General features: G+C 39.8%; 1 protein-coding gene across 1 annotated transcript in view; it reads left to right on the top strand.

Annotated features, from left to right (window-relative positions):
• Nucleotides 1-22,748, top strand: part of LOC139755260 (condensin complex subunit 1-like) — a 549,693-nt gene that overhangs the window by 412,199 nt on the left and 114,746 nt on the right. Inside the window, exons 22-23 of the mRNA XM_071673408.1 lie at nt 600-726; nt 7,604-7,731. Coding sequence (XP_071529509.1) covers nt 600-726; nt 7,604-7,731 — 255 coding nt within the window. The remainder of the gene's footprint in view (nt 1-599; nt 727-7,603; nt 7,732-22,748) is intronic.

Here is a 22,748-nt window from a genome sequence, read left to right as displayed (position 1 = left end):
TTCTGCTCTCTCAACCACACACTTTTTATTATCAGACATCTCTCTTACCCTATTATTACTTACTTGATCAAACCACTTCACACCACATATTGTCCTCAAACATCTCATTTCCAGCACATCCACCCTCCTCCGCACAACTCTATCGCCACGCCTCGCAACCATGTAACATTGTTGGAACCACTATTTCTCCAAACATACCCTTTTATGCTTTCCGAAATAATGTTCACGACTTTCACATATTCTTCAACGCTCCCTGAACTTTCGCCCCCTCCCCCACCCTCTGATTCACTTCTGCTTCCATGGTTCCATCTGCTGCCAAATCCACTCCCAAATATCTAAAACACTCCACTTCCTAATTTTTTTTTTATTTTAAATGAAAATATTGGTCACATGGTCAATGCTGTTAATGTAAGGTTAACATTGTTGATATTGAATTACAGTGGATTACATTACCAGTTGTTTCATACTTCATCTGTTTTTCTATTTTTTTTCGTTAACTTTTTGTTCTTGATATACAGCATGGTCCTTTTCTCTAAACTTCATAAATACTCTGGTTGTGAGCAATATTTTTTTCCCCAATGACCTTTCTTGTCTTACAGACCTGTGATTTTGGCAGTGTGTTCTAGTCCAAGCAAGTATCCAGACCCAGAACTGAGAACAGCAGCAACATTAGCTTTAGCCAAGTATATGATGGTATCATCAGATATCTGTGAAGAAAATTTGCCAGTGAGTAACAGAACATGAGATATTATTAGATTTTTTCTTTTTTTTTAAGATTTTTGTGCATAATGTGGGAAAGAACAAGTGATGTTACCCATTTGAAACTTACACTTGTCCTTGGTTTCAGTTTCCACTAAGTAGCTTTCCTGAATTTTCTTTGATTTTGGTCATCCTATATGAAATTACTACTATAGGAATCCAAAGGAAAGCATTGAAGAAACGTAGTTGTACATTATTAGATAAATGCACATGCAATGGTGTTTTAGATGTAACCTTACAGCCATGGGCTTCTCCCTCTCTCTTTCTTTGACAAGTCTTCTGAAAAACACTTCTGACTAATCATGATTTAAGAAGGTATAACATACATTGTTAGTACACATAGGTAGATATTCTATCTGATGAAATTCAATAAGGGTAGAAGTTCGAACATAATGTAGAGAATGAGTAAAAAGAGGTTGACAGAGAGTATATATGTCAAATGTGGAGGGAACAAGGAGAACGGGAGACCAAATGGGAGATGGAGGGATGTAGGTGATGAAGATTTTGAGCATTCAGGGCCTAAACATGCAGGAGGGTGAAAGGCATGTGGAGGATAGAGTGATTTGGAACAATGTGATATACAGGGGTCAACTTGCTGTCATTGGAGTGATTGAGGGTATGTGAAGTGTCTGGAGAAAGGTCTGTGGGGCCTGGTTGTGGAAGGGGAGCTTGGATTTGGTGCTTTACACATGACAACTAAAAAATGGGTGTGGATGGATGTGGCCTTTCTTAGTCTGTTCCTGATGCAATCTCATTGATGTTGGAAGTGATCAGGTATGAAATTTTTTTTTTAATCAATTAGCAACACATAAGCACCTTTCTACAAGAGCCTTACAGGGAAATAAGTTGTTAGGGAAGAAAATGTCTAAGACTTGGAAGTTACTGTGAGTGTAAAATTTTAATTTAAGGAACATATCAATAGTGCTTTCAAGCCAAATAATGATTGGTATGATAATCACAAGAGATAAGGTGCTGATGATGAAATTATTTGCTAATGTACACATGTACAAGAAGGGGAATAGAATTTTGAGTTTTACTGGACTCCTGCTCAAGCTTCTGGGAGCTTAGATTTCCCTGCTTCTGGAAGTAGTACAGTTCTAGACTATAGGAGCCTGTAGAAAGGTTCTCGGTAACACCAGAACTCTCATAGAAATTGGTTGTGGATTGATTATAAGTAAATAGAAAATTGCTTTGTAGTGTAGTCTTTCATTAAATAGATAGAAATAAACAAATTTGAAAAAGTAAAGAAACACTGACAAGTAAGATGGATGGCTTGGAGCACATGGATTATCATAACAGGCTGAAAGAGCTTGAACTATGCAGTCTGGAAAGAACGAGAGTTAGTTGATTGTATATGCTTGGTAGAAAATGGAGGTTATGAAAAATTATATTTTAGATCTGAAAGTTTTTCAGCATGGGAGATAAAGGACTGTGAAATCATGAGTTATTTGTGGGGAAAGATGAGGATATCCAACAAATATACATGTGTGTCCAGCAAAGAAACTTGAAAGATTATTTATTGCAATTCTGGGAATCTTAAGAAACAGGCATGAAGGGACACCAGAAACATTTACAGGTTGAACCTCTTTCATCCGGCAACCTTGAGACCTGGCTATTACCGGACTAAAGAAAATGCCAGAAAACAGAAATTAACGCCTAAGGAAACCCCCATATGTAAACATATTCCTAATCCCTAATCTTGCCAGCTCATTCCACATACATAGTGCTTTATCAAGGGTAATACACAATTTAAAATAGGAAATGATGCAACCATTAAATCTTTCAAACTAGGTATTTGTTGTTACATCGGTTTACATCAAAAGTGTCCCCAGATGGAGACTTTTCAGTATCTTGGGTAAGGGTTTTTTGTGGCATATGACGTCAGTACAGAGCAGATTTGTTAGCATCATACACTTGTTCCGGGGCTCAATTTTCTGCTGCCGCTAACTGTGCAAATTTTATAGCAAACTTTGTTACAGCTTTTTGATGAGTAGTTAATGTAACAAATGACCATAGGTTAGTAGTTGGCTTTGGTTGACTCTTGTTACTATTGTTGTTTTATTGTTATCATCAAGGTAGCCAGCCCATGCTGTGTCTGTCCCAGCCAGGCATCCGGTTCGTACACTTCTTTCCCTGTACATATTGCTGTTGGTTATTTGATAGAGAATAGGAGTTTTTATCAATTCTTTTAATACAGTCTTACTCTACAAGCTTCCATGTCTGCACTACACTTTTCTCTGCACACACTGTGTGCTGAAATTCCTTGTCTCCACTTGTATTTGTATAACCATCCTTATGAATACTTACAGTCATAGTCTAGCTTTAGTTCTCTGTGAATGACTTTGGCCTGCTTGATAAGCATCTCCCCAGAAATGCTTACACATTTATTATGTCAGAACTTAAACCACTTTACAAGTGCACTGTCTGTACTCCTGGCACCTTTCAAAGTTTTCCAAAACTTTAAATTTTCTGGCATTCATTTTTAACGAAAAACTGAATATAAGAAATTAACAGGATTGTTAATTAGCTCAGCTGCATGTAAACAGATTTTGACTCCTTAATGCTGCTAACAGCGCCACCCTGGTGGCAGATCCACAGACTAATGGCAGCAGATTCAAAACATGCTAGATTAGAGAGGTTCATCCAGTAACTAAAAGAAGATTACATTCATGTTTTGAAGTCAGTCCAGGGTGAACCAAAGGAGGAGTTGTTTTATAGAAACAGCATTATCCAACAAGCAAAACATGGTGAGTGCCATGTGCTACCATTGCCTCTCATTCTCTTATTTATGATACTTTTGGACTTCTGGAAAGTATTCAGCAAAATTCCCCACATTAGATTGATGCATAAAGTCCAACACACAGGAAATTGGATTGAAGCCTGTTATGTGATAGGAGGCAGAGAGTCATAATGAATGGTGAATCATCACTGCAGTCACCCTTTACTGGTGGGGTCCCCCAGGGATCTGTACTTCAGTCTATACTTTTCATCACTGATATTAACAATATTGACTTAGGGCTGACTAACTTGGTGTCTAAATTTGCAGATGACAAAGATTAGCAATACCATATTGATTGAAGAATGTAGGCTAAGACTACAAGAGTATCTAGATAAAATCACTGAATGGTCTAGAAAATGGCAAATGCCATTTAACGTCAGTTTATGACAGCTGTTTCAAGGAGGAAACCTCAACAAAAATTTTTATTATGAACTGATAGGACCACAAGATAAAGGACACCCCCTAGTGTTAGGGATCACTGTCTGCCACAACTTCAAAATCTTCCTGCATTGTAATGAAGCTGCTAAGAAAGCAAATAGGATGTTAAGATTTATGAAAAGAAACTATATGCAAAAGCAAGGTTGTGATATTGGCACTATACCTAATTCTAGTTAGACCATACTTCAAATATGCAGTGCAGTTTTGAACCCCCCCCCACTTGAGCAATGATATTCTTAAACTGGAGACAATGCAATGAAGAGCAACTAGATTGATTCCTTCCCTGCATAACAAACCATATGAGGAGATTATAAGACTTAAACTTGTTCTGCCTTAGCAAGAGACATGTCCAAGGCAAATTAATAGAAGACTTTAAGATACTTAAATGATTCAACAGCTTCGATATTGAAATTTTCTTTACAGCATCATCAAGAAAGTTTTAGGACAGCCCCTGTCATAGCTATTATGGGAATAGATTACGTGAATGATAGGCAAGAACATCATAGAGCCTTCAGTAAGACCAGTTGTTATCATTTATACTTAGCCAAAACTGTCAAATAGGAAAAGAATGATTTTGTGTTTGTCTTTTCTAAATACCCACATACTGTACTGAAACAGGTTCAGGATATCCACTTTATAGATTTTCTGCCAAACTTTATGGTTGAATAGCTGGACAGGCAGCATAGATTTTATGAGTACTAACTGACACATTCCAGTACACCCCAAAATGAAAAGTTTTTGGCATTCATCGTGATATACAGTTAGCATTCAAGATGATGCCATTTGGGTTAAGCATTCAAGATGATGCCATTTGGGTTATTCTTAGTCCCACAGAGTTTTATAATGGTAATTTTGACCTTACATGCAAAACTTGAACATCTTGTAAAGCCATGATTTTGTTTTACCTTGACAACTTTTTGGTGATTTCACCTTCACAGAAGGAATGTGCCAGAGGAGGACTTCAAGTCCTGAACTCCTCTTAAGAAGTAGATTTTATTATCAACTTGGACATGTCCTGCTTAATTCTCAGCCAAAACTTTATATGGCTAGGACTTCATACAGCTGTATTGTCTTACAGTTCCAGACCTTGGTGTCTCAATGTCAATGAAAGCAACTTCAGGGAAAGTATAGTGTTGTAACCGTATTACAAAAACATGGTAAGGTTGCAGGCAAAAAAAGGTACCTTCTGGGTACACAAATGTTTTCCTGCATAAAGCAGATATTTTCCTTGAGAACTTTCTCTGGAACTTTTTAAATCCTTAAGTTGGTATACCAGGAGCTCATATCCTAGAGACTTCGACTTAGTTCCCTTGATGTTTGGATGGATCCATCAATTCAAGAATGGGATTCCATTCTTTTAAAAGGACAGTTACGTGAGGGCCCATGGATGGAGGTGCAAGGGTTTTCCTGAATATCCTAATGACTGGGTGCAGACTATGATATCTGATTACTGTGGCTGTGCACTGCTTGATGAAAAGGGCTTTTGCATATCCTTACCTCTCATGGAGATGTCAGAAAAAAACTCTCTCCCAGGCTATATCCAAAAGTCTCCCCTTTTTAGCTTCTTGTCTCCAAGGAGTATGCAACATCTAGGTAGATGCCTTTCCATGATCACATACAGTAGGGAAGAAGAATTTCATTTGGATCCTTTCCTTAGGAGTTGCATCCTACATTGATGTCTTTACCACCTGAACCTACTGACTTGAGTATGACTAATTTTAGACATGAAGACAATAGCAACAGACATTCTTTCCCAGGATTGGAATCATTAGAACTAGATTTATATCTTTCCCATAGTACATCATGGCAAAGTTCTCAGAATAGCTGGGTTTTGGTGTTTATTAATGCCGGAAGCCCCAAAGTAGGGCAAATAAACTGACCTTGGTACCAGAGACTTCTCCAGCTCAGCCATTCTCCATGGGTGATACCTCAGTTTCTTTTAGTTCACCTCAGCTTTTTTGCAGGATCAAACCTCAAAGTCCTGAATTCAGAAATTTACTCACATGGACTTTCTTGCACACTTCTTCAGGCTGAGCCTTGAAGAATACCTAGCCGATAACTTATTACACAGCATTTTGTCATCCTGTTTGAAGACAGTACCAACCAGTCAGGAAAGCCTTTCTCTCCTTCCTTGGAGTCTTAGGTCTCAGGTGTCATTGAAGTTTTATATTTGGAGTTCTTCACTACCTGTTTTTCATGAGAAGTATAAGGCTAGTAACACTATTACAATCACTTCTCATAACAGTGCTCTTTGAGAACCCCTTTCTCATGGTTCTGGTATTAATCTGACAGACCATGTTTAGGATAAATGTCTCCCGTTTTTATGAGACCAGTTGCTTCTCTACTGCAGCCCAAGTGGGAGCATTCAAAATTCCTAGACTTTTTATAATCAAGTAGTATTTCTGTTAGTTTGGCTTCTCAGCTTTTTCATATGAAATTTTTTGTTATATCAGTGGACTTTAGGAGGAGAAATATTGAATTACATCTTATGTTTAGACAGAAGAATCTTCTTTTAGATGACAGTTTCTTATGGATAAGTAAATTCTAACCTTAGATTGATATTATTTTGACACCGTTAGATTTAGAAATTGCCTTTTTATCATCAAGTCTTGAAAGACCTCAACTAGAAAGCATCGTGCCTTTTGGCCAGTTAAATCTCTTAGAGGCCATTTAGACTTAAAAGATTATCAAGGGAACCTCTTATTTGTGCCATCTGCAACCTTGAAGTCTCTTTTGGGCAGAAATATCTTGATGTGGATTTAGAAGTTTAATCGTCTTAACCTGGGCTTTTCGTTAGAGCCAACAGTGTGAAGAAGGTAGCTTCTTCCATAGCTTTCCTTGAGAACCTTTCATTGGAGGAATTTAGGAAAAGGTTCTTTGGCACACTTGTACCACTTTTGTCAGACAGTTCCTTAGTTTAGAATTGTGGATGTACCATGGGTGGCTCTAGGGATTCCTTTATCTGGAGAGAGATTCCAATACGCTTCTATATTATCAGTGAATGTATATATTTTTGCTTGTGGATTTGTTTTTCTCAAATGAAGGTTTTTCTGTAAACTCTTTTCCTTCATGTGGATATGCTTTCGATCTTGGGACAGATTGCAGAGGGGAGAAATGTAGGTTTTGAAAATTTGAAGGACTTTTTACCCCAAGGCTGTATCTCATGAGCTTTTTTGTAGTTTTCTTACCGACCTCTACATTCCCCTCTCTTTTTTTAAAGTAGATTTCTATGTATCAAATGCAAGTATTTGATGCCAGAGATTTGTAAGTCTGAGCTGTTGGGTGGCCATGAGGAGTAAGCTGAAAATGTTATCTCTAGCAGTCTCTTTATTAGCTGAAAGGAAGCCCAAAGTGAGCGAGCTGTTGCTGCTATGGTTAAGTTGATAGTGAAAGATGGAGAAGACTAACACTTCCCTACTGGAAATACTGAGATATGATAAAGGTCTTAATCATGTTATTTACAGAGAATATCCCGGAGAACATGCATGCAGGTCACTGCCTACATTTTTGGTATTGCTGGTTAATCATAAATATTTGTTGTGAAAATAAAGATATAGAGGCATAGAATAGGTAGACTATAACTAATATTGGAAACAGAATGAGTAAAGAAGAACATTACTTTCACAGCTGCTTTTCACAATCCTGGAGAAGTCTGAAGAAGCTGTAATCCGTGCCAACACCATCATTGCCTTAGGTGACTTATCCTTCAGATTTCCAAATCAATTGGAACCATGGACTCCACGCCTCTATGCCAGGTACTGTATTTGTTTCAGTGATTTAAATAGCATTTCCCATTCTTCATAGTTGTCTTTGTAATTTGATCCCCTTGCACTGTTAATTCCTTAGAAACACTGAGTTTTTCTTTTAGCTATGCTGTCTGTTTTGGCCCACATACTCTCACACTTATCGCAGAAACTTGACCAGATTTGAAACAGTATAACATCTTAGCTCTTTATACAGGTACCTCTTGATTTATGCCATTTTTAGAATAATGCACGTGGTCCATATACACCTTTTATGAATTTACTCGAGTTTACGTTTGGAATAATGCAACCACCATTAGGCTACAGCGTGGGGGTGTGACATTGCCAGAACAGTACGAGTGCATATGCATGGCATGTATATAGTCTATAGTCTCAGAGTGCTACAGTGTTTTGTGCTGCAGTATATTGTATATTGCATGTGTTTTGCCCCCTGCATCAAGCCAGCAAAGCATCCTTTAAGTTCCTCTGGTATTACTGGTGCTGAGTGTTACACCATCACCATTTTGGTTAAGATAAATGTGCTCAAATGTTATGAGAGAGATGAACAAACAGTTGATATTAAGTGTTTCCTTGGACTTAGTGAATCTATGAGGTATTCATGATAGTGCAGAGAAGATCAAGGAGAGTACCAAGAGTGGAGCATTAATTGCTGCATCAAAGACCTTGTATTCCCAGAGTTCAATCATGTAGAGAATGGATTGAATGATGAGCACATGGATTGAACACAAAACTCATGAAAATGTTTGTCACATGCTTATGATACAAGCAAAGGCCCAAGTATATATGATGACTTGTAAGTGGAAGGAGCAGGGGAAACATTTCAAGCAAGTTTTGGTTGGTTTGCAAATCAAGTAGACTGGTGAGGCTGCTTCTGCTGAAGTCATAGCTGCCAAGAAATTTCCCAAACACCATCAAGACCATTATTGAGTAAGGCGGTTATTCTCCCAAGCAGATTTGTATCATGGCTTAGGCCAGATTGTTTTGAAAAAGAATACCTTCGATAACCACATTTCCCTTGAAGAGAAGATTGCACCATGATTCAAAGCTGCCAAGAATTGCATTATGTTGATTGTAAGGAGCAACTCTGAAGGTGATTGTAAGTTTAAACCATTAATGGTCTATCATTTGGGAAATCTGAGGGCTCTTACAGGATAGATGAAGCAATTTTGCCTGTCTATTATTATTCTATTCTAAAGGGGTGGATAGAAGGCAAAGATTTCTGTGATTATTTTGCTGCAAAGCTCCATGTAGAGTCGAAGGAGTACTGTGAGAAGGAAAGTATGTTTCAAAATTTTCTTATCAATAATGCCCCTGGCCATCTACCTTCAATGGCGGACCTTAGTTAGAACACCAAAGTAGTCCTTTTTCTGACCAACACTATATCCCTAATCCAGCCACAGAATAAGGGGTGACATTTACCTTTAAGGTCTACCATCTGTGGGGAACTTTTGCAAAGCTCTTGAAGGCTACAGAGAATGACCACATGACTCTGATGGAATTCTGGAATGCCTTCATCATCAGGGATGCCATCATGATCATCACTGAGGCTTGGAAGGAAATCATTGGTGCTTGTATGAACAGAAGCTTTGCCATCTGTTTGTTCATGGACTCTGGAGTTTTGATGTTGACACTGAAGTGTCAAGAATGTATTTACTCATTGTGGAAATGGTAAAAAAAGTCAACTGTGACAGGGTTGAGGAGGGTGATATGGAGATGCTAGAATTGAATAAGGAAGAGCTCTGGAATGAAGGTCTTTTGCAGTTAAAGTTACACCAGGAACAAAACCACCTAATCCCCACTGTTTACATTGTTTGATGTGTGCATTTTTTATTTACCCAACTATTTTCAAATGGGAACTTCAGTGAAGGGCGCAAATGGGGAGGTGATAACAAGTAGTGGTGATGTGAGAAGGAGATGGAGTGAGTATTTTGAAGGTTTGTTGAATGTGTTTGATGATAGAGTGGCAGATATAGGGTGTTTTGGTCGAGGTGGTGTGCAAAGTGAGAGGGTTAGGGAAAATGATTTGGTAAACAGAGAAGAGGTAGTGAAAGCTTTGCGGAAGATGAAAGCCGGCAAGGCAGCAGGTTTGGATGGTATTGCAGTGGAATTTATTAAAAAAGGGGGTGACTGTATTGTTGACTGGTTGGTAAGGTTATTTAATGTATGTATGACTCATGGTGAGGTGCCTGAGGATTGGCGGAATGCGTGCATAGTGCCATTGTACAAAGGCAAAGGGGATAAGAGTGAGTGCTCAAATTACGGAGGTATAAGTTTGTTGAGTGTTCCTGGTAAATTATATGGGAGGGTATTGATTGAGAGGGTGAAGGCATGTACAGAGCATCAGATTGGGGAAGAGCAGTATGGTTTCAGAAGTGGTAGAGGATGTGTGGATCAGGTGTTTGCTTTGAAGAATGTATGTGAGAAATACTTAGAAAAGCAAATGGATTTGTATGTAGCATTTATGGATCTGGAGAAGGCATATGATAGAGTTGATAGAGATGCTCTGTGGAAGGTATTAAGAATATATGGTGTGGGAGGAAAGTTGTTAGAAGCAGTGAAAAGTTTTTATCGAGGATGTAAGGCATGTGTACGTGTAGGAAGAGAGGAAAGTGATTGGTTCTCAGTGAATGTAGGTTTGCGGCAGGGGTGTGTGATGTCTCCATGGTTGTTTAATTTGTTTATGGATGGGGTTGTTAGGGAGGTAAATGCAAGAGTTTTGGAAAGAGGGGCAAGTATGAAGTCTGTTGGGGATGAGAGAGCTTGGGAAGTGAGTCAGTTGTTGTTCGCTGATGATACAGTGCTGGTGGCTGATTCATGTGAGAAACTGCAGAAGCTGGTGACTGAGTTTGGTAAAGTGTGTGGAAGAAGAAAGTTAAGAGTAAATGTGAATAAGAGCAAGGTTATTAGGTACAGTAGGGTTGAGGGTCAAGTCAATTGGGAGGTGAGTTTGAATGGAGAAAAACTGGAGGAAGTGAAGTGTTTTAGATATCTGGGAGTGGATCTGGCAGCGGATGGAACCATGGAAGCGGAAGTGGATCATAGGGTGGGGGAGGGGGCGAAAATTCTGGGGGCCTTGAAGAATGTGTGGAAGTTGAGAACATTATCTCGGAAAGCAAAAATGGGTATGTTTGAAGGAATAGTGGTTCCAACAATGTTGTATGGTTGCGAGGCATGGGCTATGGATAGAGTTGGGCGCAGGAGGATGGATGTGCTGGAAATGAGATGTTTGAGGACAATGTGTGGTGTGAGGTGGTTTGATCGAGTGAGTAACGTAAGGGTAAGAGAGATGTGTGGAAATAAAAAGAGCGTGGTTGAGAGAGCAGAAGAGGGTGTTTTGAAGTGGTTTGGGCACATGGAGAGTATGAGTGAGGAAAGATTGACCAAGAGGATATATGTGTCGGAGGTGGAGGGAACGAGGAGAAGAGGGAGACCAAATTGGAGGTGGAAAGATGGAGTGAAAAAGATTTTGTGTGATCGGGGCCTGAACATGCAGGAGGGTGAAAGGAGGGCAAGGAATAGAGTGAATTGGAGCGATGTGGTATACCGGGGTTGACGTGCTGTCAGTGGATTGAATCAAGGCATGTGAAGCGTCTGGGGTAAACCATGGAAAGCTGTGTAGGTATGTATATTTGCGTGTGTGGACGTATGTATATACATGTGTATGGGGGGGGGTTGGGCCATTTCTTTCGTCTGTTTCCTTGCGCTACCTCGCAAACGCAGGAGACAGCGACAAAGTATAATAATAATAAAAAAAAAAAATTTTCAAATGTATAATTACTGTATTGCATGAACTGAGAGGTGCCTGTATTGAATGTTTTGTTTAGCCTTGTGTGTATTTTGAATTCAAAAGCCAAATGTATCATTGTATACACTATCTTGTGCTACACTCAAAAATTATAGTATTGGGTGAATTCATTCAGCTGCTCACAAGTGTTGCTAAGTCAGTTGTATTGCTACAACCAAATGCATTTACTGTAATGTGGTTATTTGGGAAGGTGGGTTACTTATATGTGAAATGGAATTGGTTAGATCATATGGTAATGTATAATTACTCTGAGTTGTGTATCGCAAATAATTTTTAAGATTTAAAATTGTTCACATGGACACTTGATGTAGTGATTGTGGAAGATTTAAGTCTTTTGCACAGTTTAACAGTATGCTGGAACAGATGAAATCCAAATGTCTAGAGATGTTGTAGTTGTTGCAATTGAGCTATGTAGGATGAAAAGGGAAGGCATCAAAAAGAAAATTGTGGAATCAAGAAGAAAATTAAGTATACCAGTGAGAGTTATGCATGGAATAGAGTGAAACTGAATGATGTGGTATACTGTGGTCAATGTGCTGTCAGTGGACTGAACCAGGGCATGTGAACCATCTGAGGTAAACTATGGAAAGGTCTGTGGGGCCTGGATGTGGATAGGGAGCTGTGGTTTCGATGCATTGCATTTAATAACTAGAGACTGAGTGTGACTGGATGTGGCCTTTTTCTTTTGTCTTTTTTCTTGGCGCTCCATCAGTTACTCACGGTGGCGATGCTATTCCTGTGAGGCTGGGTGGTGCCAGGAATGGATGAGGGCAAGCGAGTATAAACATGTACATGTGTATATATGTATATGGCTGTGTATGTATATGTACATGTATGTCAGGGAGAATGATTTGGTAAACAGAGAAGAGGTAGTGAAAGCATTGCTGAAGATGAAAGCCAGCAAGGTGGTGGGTTTGGATGCTATTGCTGTGGAATTTATTAAAAAAGGGGTTGACTGTGTTGTTGATTGGTTGGTGAGGATGTTCAGTGTATGTATGGTTCATGGAGAAGTAGTGCCTTAAGATTGGTAGAATGCATGTATAGTGCCATTGTAGAAAGGCAAAGGGGATAAAGGTGAGTGTTCAAATTACAGAGGTATACGTTTGTAGAGTATTCCTGTGAGATGATATGGGAGGGTATTGATTGAGAGGGTTAAGGCATGTACAGAGCACCAGATTAGGGAAGAGCAGAAGTGGTGGAGGATGTATCGATCAGGTGTTTACTTTGGAGAATATATGTGAGATATACTTAGAAAAGCTGATGGATTTGTATGTGGCATTTACAGATCTGGAGAAGGCATATGATAGAGTTGATAGAGATGCTCTGTGGAAGGTATTAAGAGTATATGGTGTGGGAGGTAAGTTGCTAGAAGCAGTGAAAAAGTTTTATCGAGGATGTAAGGCATGTGTATGATTAGGAAGAGAGGAAAGTGACTGGTTCCTGGTGAATGTCAGTTTGCGGCAGGGATGTGTAATGTCTCCATGGTTGTTTAATTTGTTTGTGGATGGGGTTGTTAGGGAGGTGAATGCAAGAGTTTTGGAGAGAAGGGCAAGTATGCAGTCTGTTGTGGATGAGAGGGCTTGGGAAGTGAGTCAGTTGGTGTTCGCTGCTGATATAGCACTGGTGGCTGATTCAGATGAGAGACTGCAGAAGTTGATGATTGAGTTTGGTAAAGTGTGTGAAAGAAGAAAGCTGAGAGTAAATATGAATAAGAGCAAGGTTATTAGGTACAGTAGGGTTGAGGGACAAGTAAATTGGGAGGTAAGTTTGAATGGAGAAAAACCAAAGGAAGTGAAGTGTTTTGGATATATGGGAGTGGATTTGGCAGCGGATGGAACCATGGAAGCAGATAGGGTCACTGGGTGGGGGAGGAGGCAAAGATTCTGCGTGCTTTGAAGAATGTGTGGAAGGCGAGAACATTATCTTGGGGAGCAAAAATGGGTATGTTTGAAGGAATAGTGGTTCCAACAATGTTATACGGTTGTGAGGCATGGGTAATAGATAGGGCTGTGCGGATGAGGGTGGATGTGTTGGAAATGAGATGTTTGAGGACAATATGTGGTATAAGGTGGTTTGATCAAGTAAGTAATGAAAGGGTGAGAGATGTGTGGTAATAAAATGAGTGTGGTTGAGAGAGCAGAAGAGGGTGTATTGAAATGGTTTGGTCACATGGAGAGAATGAGTAAGGAAAGATTGACAAAGAGAATGTATGTGTCAGAGGTGGAGGGAACGTGGAGAAGTGGGAGACCAAATTGGAGGTGGAAGGATGGAGTGAAAAAGATTTTGAGCAATCGGGGCCTGAACATACAGGAGGGTGAAAGGCATGCAAGGAATAGAGTGAATTGGAGGGATGTGGTATACTGGGGTCATCGTGCTGTTAATGGATTGAGCCAGTGCATGTGAAGCGTCTTGGGTAAACCATGGAAAGTTATGTGGGGTCTGGATGTGGAAAGGGAGCTGTGGTTTGGGTGCATTACACAAGACAGCTAGAGACTGAGTGTGAATGAATGTGGCCTTTATTATTGTTTCCTGGTGCTACCTGACACGCTTGTGGGGGGAGGGAGGTGTCATTTCATGTGTGACAGGGTGGCAGCAGGAATGGATAAAGGCAGCATGTATGAATAGGTTTATTATATTTTCCTTTGTCGCTGTCTCCTACATTAGCGAGGTAGCACAAGGAAACAGATGAAAGAGTGGCCCAACCCACCCACATACACATGTATATACATACATGTCCACACACGCAAATATACATACCTATACATCTCAGTGTATACATATATATAACCACAAACATATACATATATACACATGTACATAATTCATACTGACTGCCTTTATCATTCCCATCGCCACCCCACCACAGATGAAATAACAGCCCCCTCCCCCGCATGTGCACGAGGTAGCGCTGGGAAAAGACAACAAAGGCCACATTCGTTCACACAGTCTCTAGCTGACATGTAATAATGCACCGAAACCACAGCTCCCTTTCCACATCCAGGCCCCACAGAACTTTCCATGGTTTACCCCAGATGCTTCACATGCCCTGGTTCAATCCATCGACAGCACATAGACCCCGGTATACCACATCATTCCAATTCACTCTATTCCTTGCATGCCTTTCACCCTCCTGCATGTTCAGGCCCCGATCACTCAAAATCTTTTTCACTCCATCTTTCCACCTCCAATTTGGTCTCCCACTTCTCCTCGTTCCCTCCACCTCTGACACACATATCCTCTTGGTCAATCTTTCCTCTCTCATTCTCTCCATGTGACCAAACCATTTCAAAACACCCTCTTCTGCTCTCTCAACCCCACTCTTATTATTTCCACTCATCTCTCTTAACCTATCATTACTTACTCGATCAAACCACCTCACACCACATATTGTCCTCAAACATCTCATTACCACCACATCCACCCTCCTCTACACAACTCTATCTATAGCCCACGCCTCGCAACCATATAACATTATTGGAACCACTATTCCCTCAAATATACCCATTTTTGCTTTATGTTCTCGACTTCCACACATTCTTCAATGCTCCCAGAACTTTCACCCCCTCCCCTACCCTATGATTCACTTCTGTTTCCATGGTTTCATCCGCTGCCAAATCCACTCCCAGATATCTAAAACGCTTCACTTCCTCCAGTTTTTCTCCATTCAAACTTACCTCCCAATTGACTTGTCCCTCAACCCTACTGTACCTAATAACTTGCTCTTATTCACATTTACTCTCAGCTTTCTTCTTTCACACACTTTACCAAACTCAGTCACCAGCTTCTGCAGTTTCTCACCTGAATCAGCCACCAGCGCTGTATCATCAGCGAACAACAACTGACTCACTTCCCACGCTCTCTCATCCACAACAGACTGCATACTTGCCCCTCTTTCCAAAACTCTTACATTCACCTCCCTAACAACGCCATCCATAAACAAATTAAACTTTCATGGAGACATCACACACCCCTGCCACAAACCAACATTCACTGAGAACCAATCACTTTCCTCTCTTCCTACACGTACACATGCCTTACATCCTCGATAAAAACTTTTCACTGCTAACACTTGCCTCCCACACCATATATTCTTAATACCCACCACAGAGCATCTCTGTCAACTCTATCATATGCCTTCTCCAGATCCATAAATGTTAGATACAAATCCATTTGCCTTTCAAAGTATTTCTCACATACATTCTTCAAAGCAAACACCTGATCCACATATCCTCTTCTACTTCTGAAACCACACTGCTCTTCCCCAGTCTGATGCTCTGTACATGCCTTTGCCCTATCAATGAATGCCCTTCCATATAATTTCCCAGGAATACTCAACAAACTTATACCTCTGAAATTTGATCACTCACTTTTATTCCCTTTGCCTTTGTACAGTGGCATTATGCAAGTATTCTACGAATCCTCAGGCATCGTACCATGAGTCATACATACATTAAATAACCTTACCAACCAGTCAACAATACAGTCACCCCCTTTTTTTTATTAAATTCCACTGCAATACCATCCAAACCCTCTGCCTTGCCAGCTTTCATCTTCTGCAAAACTTGTACTACCTCTTCTCTGTTTACCAAATCATTCTCCTTAACCCTCTCACTTTGCACACCACCTCGACCAAAACACCCTGTATCTGCCACACTTGTCATCAAACATTCAACAAACCTTCAAAATACTCACTCCATCTCCTTCTCACATCATCACTACTTGTTATCACCTCCCCATTAGCCCCCTTCACTAAAGGTTCCATTTGTTCCCTTGTCTTACGCACTTTTCTTTTACCTCCTTCCAAAACATCTTTGTATTCTCCGTAAAATTTGATGATACTCTCTCACCCCAACTCCCATTTGCCCTCTTTTTTGCTTCTTGCATCTTTCTCTTGACCTCCTGCCTCTTTCTTTTATACATCTCCCAGTCATTTGCATTATTTCCCTACAAAAATCATCCAAATGCCTCTCTCTTCTCTTTTACTAATAATCTTACTTCTTCATCCCACCACTCACTACCCTTTCTAATCTGCCCACCTCCCACGCTTCTCATGCCACAAGCATCTTTTGCGCAAGCCATCACTGCTTCCCGAAATACATCCCATTCCTCCCCCACTCCCATTATGTCCTTTGTTCTCACCTTTTTCCATTCTGTACTCCATTCTGTCCTGGTACTTCCTCTTACAAGTCTCCTTCCCAAGCTCACTTACTCTCACCACTCTCTTCACCCCAACATTCTCTCTTCTTTTCTGAAAACCTCTACAAATTTCACCTTCGCTTCCACAAGAAAATGATCAGACATCTCTCCAGTTGCACCTCTCAGCACTTTAACATCCAAAAGTCTCTCTTTCGCGCACCTAACAATTAACACGTAATCCAATAACGCTCTCTGGCCATCTCTCCTGCTTACATACATATACTTATGTATTTCTCTCTTTTTAAACCAGGTATTCTCAATCACCAGTCCTTTTTTCAGCACATAAATCTACAAGCTCTTCACCATTTCCATTTACAACACTGAACACCCCATGTACACCAATTATTCCCTGAACTACCACATTACTCACCTTTGCATTCAAATCACCCATCACTATAACCCGGTTTTGTGCATCAAAACTACTAACACACTCACTCAGCTGCTCCCAAAACACTTGCCTCTCATGATCTTTCTTCTCATGCCTAGGTGCATATGCACCAATAATCATCCACCTCTCTCCATCCAATTTCAGTTTTACCCATATCAATCTAGAGTTTACTTTCTTACACTCTATCACATACTCCCACCACTCCTGTTTCAGGAGTAGTGCTACTCCTTCCCTAGCTCTTATCCTCTCACTAACCGCTGACTTTACTCCCAAGAGATTCCCAAACCACTCTTCCCCTTTACCCTTGAGCTTCGTTTCACTCAGAGCTAAAATATCCAGGGTTCCTTTCCTCAAACATACTACCTATCTCTCCTTTTTTCTCATCTTGGTTACATCCACACACATTTAGACACCCCAATCTGAGCCTTCGAGGAGGATGAGCACTCCCCGTGTGACTCCTTCTTCTGTTTCCCCTTTTAAAGTTAAAATACAAGGAGGGGAGGGTTTCCAGCCCCCCACTCCCATCCCCTTCAGTCGCCTTCTACGACACGTGAGGAATGCGTGAGAAGTATTCTTTCTCTCCTGTCCCCAGGGATATGAATAGGTACATGTGTATATATGTATATATCTGTGTATGTATTTGTATGTATACGTTGAAATGTATAGGTATGTACATGTGCATGTGGGGGCGTTTATGTATATACATGTGTATGTGGGTGGGTTGGGCCATTCTTTCGTCTGTTTCCTTGCGCTACCTCGCTAATGCGGGAGACAGCGTCAAAGTATAGTAATTATATATAATTATGTATGTATATGTTGATATGTATATGTTCGTGTTCTTTATTTCGTCTGTTTCCTTGCGCTACCTCGCTAACGTGGGAGGCAGCGACAAAGTATAATAATAACGATACAAGGTATAAGTTTGTTGAGTATTCCTGGGAAATTGTATGGGAGGGTATTGATTGAGAGGGTGAAGGCATGTACAGAGCATCAGATTGGGGAAGAGCAGTGTGGTTTCAGAAGTGGTAGAGGATGTGTGGATCAGGTGTTTGCTTTGAAGAATGTATGTGAGAGATACTTAGAAAAGTGAACGGATTCGTATGTAGCATTTATGGATTTGGAGAAGGCGTATGGTAGAGTTGATAGAGATGCTCTGTGGAAGGTATTAAGAATATATGGTGTGGGAGGCAAGTTGTTAGAAGCAGTGAAAAGTTTTTATCAAGGATGTAAGGCATGTGTGCGAGTGGGAAGAGAGGAAAGTGATTGGTTCTCAGTGAGTGTCGGTTTGTGCCAGGGGTGCGTGATGTCTCCATGGTTGTTTAGTTTGTTTATGGATGAGGTTGTTAGGGAAGTAAAGTCAAGTTTTGGAGAGAGGTGTAAGTATGCAGTCTGTTGTGGATGAGAGAGCTTGGGAAGTGAGTCAGTTGTTTGCTGATGATACAGTGCTGGTGGCTGATTCATGGGAGAAACTGCAGAAGCTGGTGACTGGGTTTGGGAAAGTGTGTGAAAGAAGAAAGCTGAGAGTAAATGTGAATAAGAGCAAGGTTATTAGGTACAGTAGGGTTGAGGGACAAGTCAATTGGGAGGTAAGTTTCAGTGGAGAAAAACTGAAGGAAATGGAGTGTTTTAGATTTCTGGGAGTGGATTTGGTAGCGGATGGAACCATGGAAGTGGAAGTGAGTCATCGGGTGGGGGAGGGGCGAAAGTTCTGGGAGCATTAAAAAATGTGCTTATGGTGAGAACATCTCGGAAAGAAAAAATGGGTATGTTTGAAGGAATAGCAGTTCCAACAATGTTATATGGTTGCAAGGCGTGGGCTATGGATAGAGTTGTGCAGAGGAGGGTGGATGTGCTGGAAATGGGATGTTTGAGGACAATATGTGTTGTGAGGTGCTTTGATTGAGTAAGTAATGAAAGGGTAAGAGAGATGTGTGGTAATAAAAAGAGTGTGGTTGAGAGATCAGAAGAGGGTGTTTTGAAATGGTTTGGTCGGATGGAGAGAATGAGTAAGGAAAAATTGACAAAGAGGATATATGTGTCAGAGGTGGAGGGAACGAAGAGAAGTGGGAGACCAAATTGGAGGTGGAAAGATAGAGTGAAAAAGATTTTGAGCGATCGGGGCCTGAACATGCAGGAGGGTGAAAGGTGTGCAAGGAATAGATTGAATTCGAATAGTCTGGTTTTCCAGGGTCGACGTGCTGTCAATGGTTTGAACCAGGGCATGTGAAGCATCTAGGGTAAACCATGGAAAGTTTTGTGGAGCCTGGATGTGGAAAGGGAGCTGTGGTTTTGGTGCATTATACATGACAGCTAGAGACTGAGTGTGGACGAATGTGGCCTTTGTTGTCTTTTCCTAATGCTACTTTGCGCGCATGCAAGGGGGAGGGGGTTGTCATTTCATATGTGGCTGGGTAGTGACGGGAATGAATAAAGGCAGTAAGTATGAATTATGTACATGTTTATATATGTATGTCTCTGTATGTATATATATAAGTATATGTATATGTTGAAATGTATAGGTATGTATATGTGCATCTTTGGACATGTATGTATATACATGTGTATGTATATGGGTTGGGCCATTCTTTCATCTGTTTCCATGTGCTACCTCACTGATGCGGGAGACAGCAACAAAGTGTAATAATGATAAAATGATGATAATAAAGTTCATATATAAGCATGTATGTATATACGTGTGTATATGAGTGGATGGGTCTTTCTTCGTCTGTTTCATGGCGATACCTCGCTGATGCAGGAAGCAGCGATCAAGTATAATAATAATGATGATGATGATACCTAGTTAATGATGTAGTAGTTAGGGAGCAAGGTGATAAAGTAAACATAATGATTAAAGATTCCAAGAATAAGGCTAAAGGGATATTGAAAAATTTGTGAAAACTGGATGAGGAATTGGTATTAAATTAGCAATTCTTCAAAGTTTAAGGGCTAGTATTAAGATGACAAAAGGAAATGAAGATGTCAGAAGAAAATGTTTTTGAAAAAGATCAAGGAGTACAGTTTGAAGAAGATAAGCTGTTTATGTAAATGTTTCTTTCTTTAAACAAGCTGTGCAGGGCAGTTCCTTAACCACTATGTTAGTAATGGCAGGCAGACAGCAATCCAGATTACCAAAACAGTAACCATCCCTGCTGTAAATCAGTGACTTTTAGATGCTTTCCAGGGTTTAGTTAGCATACCAGGACTAGCCGTTCAACTGGTTCACTGTCCTGTGAAATGAAATGGTTACCTCACTTCCCAAGATGTAGTTGCTGTTTACTCAAGTTGGTATTACTCATCACCTTATGTTTTTGCTAATGAAAATTGACCATGTCGTAGTTTGATTGCTTTTCAATAGAGGAAGAAAAGGTCAGGTGAAACTTGAAGTGTTTTGTATGCTGATCTCAAGGGGTATAATTTTGGAGACCAGTTTGACTTCAGGTTTAGGGACCTGTTGTTTATGGATGTGGAACATGAAATTTATTTTCCAAATTAAGTGGCAGAAAGTATAGATTTGCAAAATATGACTTCTCAGATTTCTAAAAGGATCCTAAACCTGGAGAAGGCTTTTGTTATTGATAAAAGTGAGCCACAACCAGTGAAAGCAGTGTGTTGGTCCAAAGAGAAACAGCTGTAGATATTATGGTTTTTCTTATGATAGCAGTAAGTTAGGGTTCAAGATCCTTACTTGTAATCTGTGCAAGAAAAATGGGGATTTGAAAAGAGTTTGTACTGATGCAAGGAAAGAAAACATGAGTGAGAACAATAAGTATAAGTTGAGGTTTGTTAAGGTTCTAATGGATCAGGATGAGAAAACTAACACTGAAGAAGATGATGGTAATCTGTATCAATGAAAGACCAAATAGGCACTGTGAAGACATAAGAATTTAATCTTAGAATTGAAGGGAAACGAGTATCATTTGAGGTTGACTGGTGCAGCTGTTTCTACTCTATTCAGTCACTGAGTAAAGTTGTTACAGCTTAAAAGTAGAACCATCCAGTAAAAGGTTGCAATCTTATGGTAATTCTAATTTCAAGTGATGGGTAAAACAACTGCATCATTCAATGGTTGCTAGACAGTTCAAGCCTTCTTTGTTGTTGATTCTCAGAGTACCAATTTGTATGGCAAGGACCTCATGGGAAAGGCTGGCATGTACCTGGCTGGACTGGATGAAAACTGAAGTGCATCAGATTGTAGATGTAGATGGGTTGTTAGATAATTACTCTGTTGATTCTGGCAATCCTGTCTCAAGTATTGTAGCCAAAACACATTAAGTGATATTTCCCCCAAATTCACAAAGGCTCATACAGTCCCATTTTATTACAAACAGATGGTTGAAGATGCTTTGGATAGGCTTGTGAAGGATGATGTACTTGAACCAGTTTTCTGTAGTGATTGGGCTGCTCCCATTGTACCAGTTTTGAAGGCTGACAAGATTTCTATACAAATTTGTGGTGATTTTAAAGAACTTAACAAACAGATTCAGTGTGATAGGTATCCACCACCAAAGATTGAAGAGTTATTGTCTGTGATTGGTAAAGGTGAAATATTTTCTAAAATTGATCTCCAAAATGCTTATTTACAAATGGTAAAGGTAAAATATTTTCTAAAATTGATCTCCAGAATGCTTATTTACAAATGGTAAAGGTAAGATATTTTCTAAAATTGATCTCCAAAATGCTTATTTACAAATGGTAAAGGTAAAATATTTTCTAAAATTGATCTCCAAAATTCTTATTTATAAATATCATTTGATGACAAGAGCCAAGATTTTTTGGTGATTAACACTTCTAAGGGGTTATTTAGGTACATAAGATTACTTTTTGGGCTCTTGTCATCACCAGGAATTTTCAAAAGTTTATATCATAGTTTTTTGTTCAGATAGAAGATGTAGCAGCATATCTAGACATAATTGTTTGTGGTAAAAGTAAAGCTGAAGATGATGAGAGACTAGTGAGGGTACTCATTATTCTGCAGGATCATAATATCCATATTAACAAGAGTACATCAGTGTTGCATGTTGTCAGTGGAATACCTAGGTTACCATATCTCTAGTGAAGGATTTAAACCTTCTCCCAGGAAACTAAAGGTTATTTTGATGTTCCAGTACCTACTTCTGCAGCTAAAGTACACTCCTTTTTTAGGGTTGGTTACATATTGATATAAGTTCAAGAACTTCTCATCAAAATTGGCACCTTTGTATGATTTATTAAAAAAGGGAGTTAAATTTAGATGGACTGCAGTGGAGGAATGGGCTTTTAAGGACATTAAAGATGATTTGAGGAACTCCCTTAATTGTTGAAGTGGATGCATCTTCTTGCAAAACATAGATGGTAGAGAAAAAACACTTTATTTTGCCAGCGTAAGGCTATCTTCACCTGAGAAGAATTATTCGCAGATTGATAGAGAAGGTTTAGCACTAGTGTTTGCTCTTGAAAAATTTAAGTATTTTTTGCTTGGGAGACATTTTGTAGATAGGACAGACCACAACCCCTTAATTGGCTTGTTCAGCAAAGGAATGCAAATTCCAGAAATCAGAGATGGGCTTTTTGCTTTAATTCATAAACCAGGGAAGAACAATGTAACAACTGACACCCTAAGCAGGCTACCAATTAAAGACA

Source organism: Panulirus ornatus, chromosome 1 (genome assembly GCF_036320965.1).
Source record: "Panulirus ornatus isolate Po-2019 chromosome 1, ASM3632096v1, whole genome shotgun sequence".
Lineage (NCBI taxonomy): Eukaryota > Metazoa > Arthropoda > Malacostraca > Decapoda > Palinuridae > Panulirus > Panulirus ornatus.
This window is presented reverse-complemented; position numbering and strand designations above follow the sequence as displayed.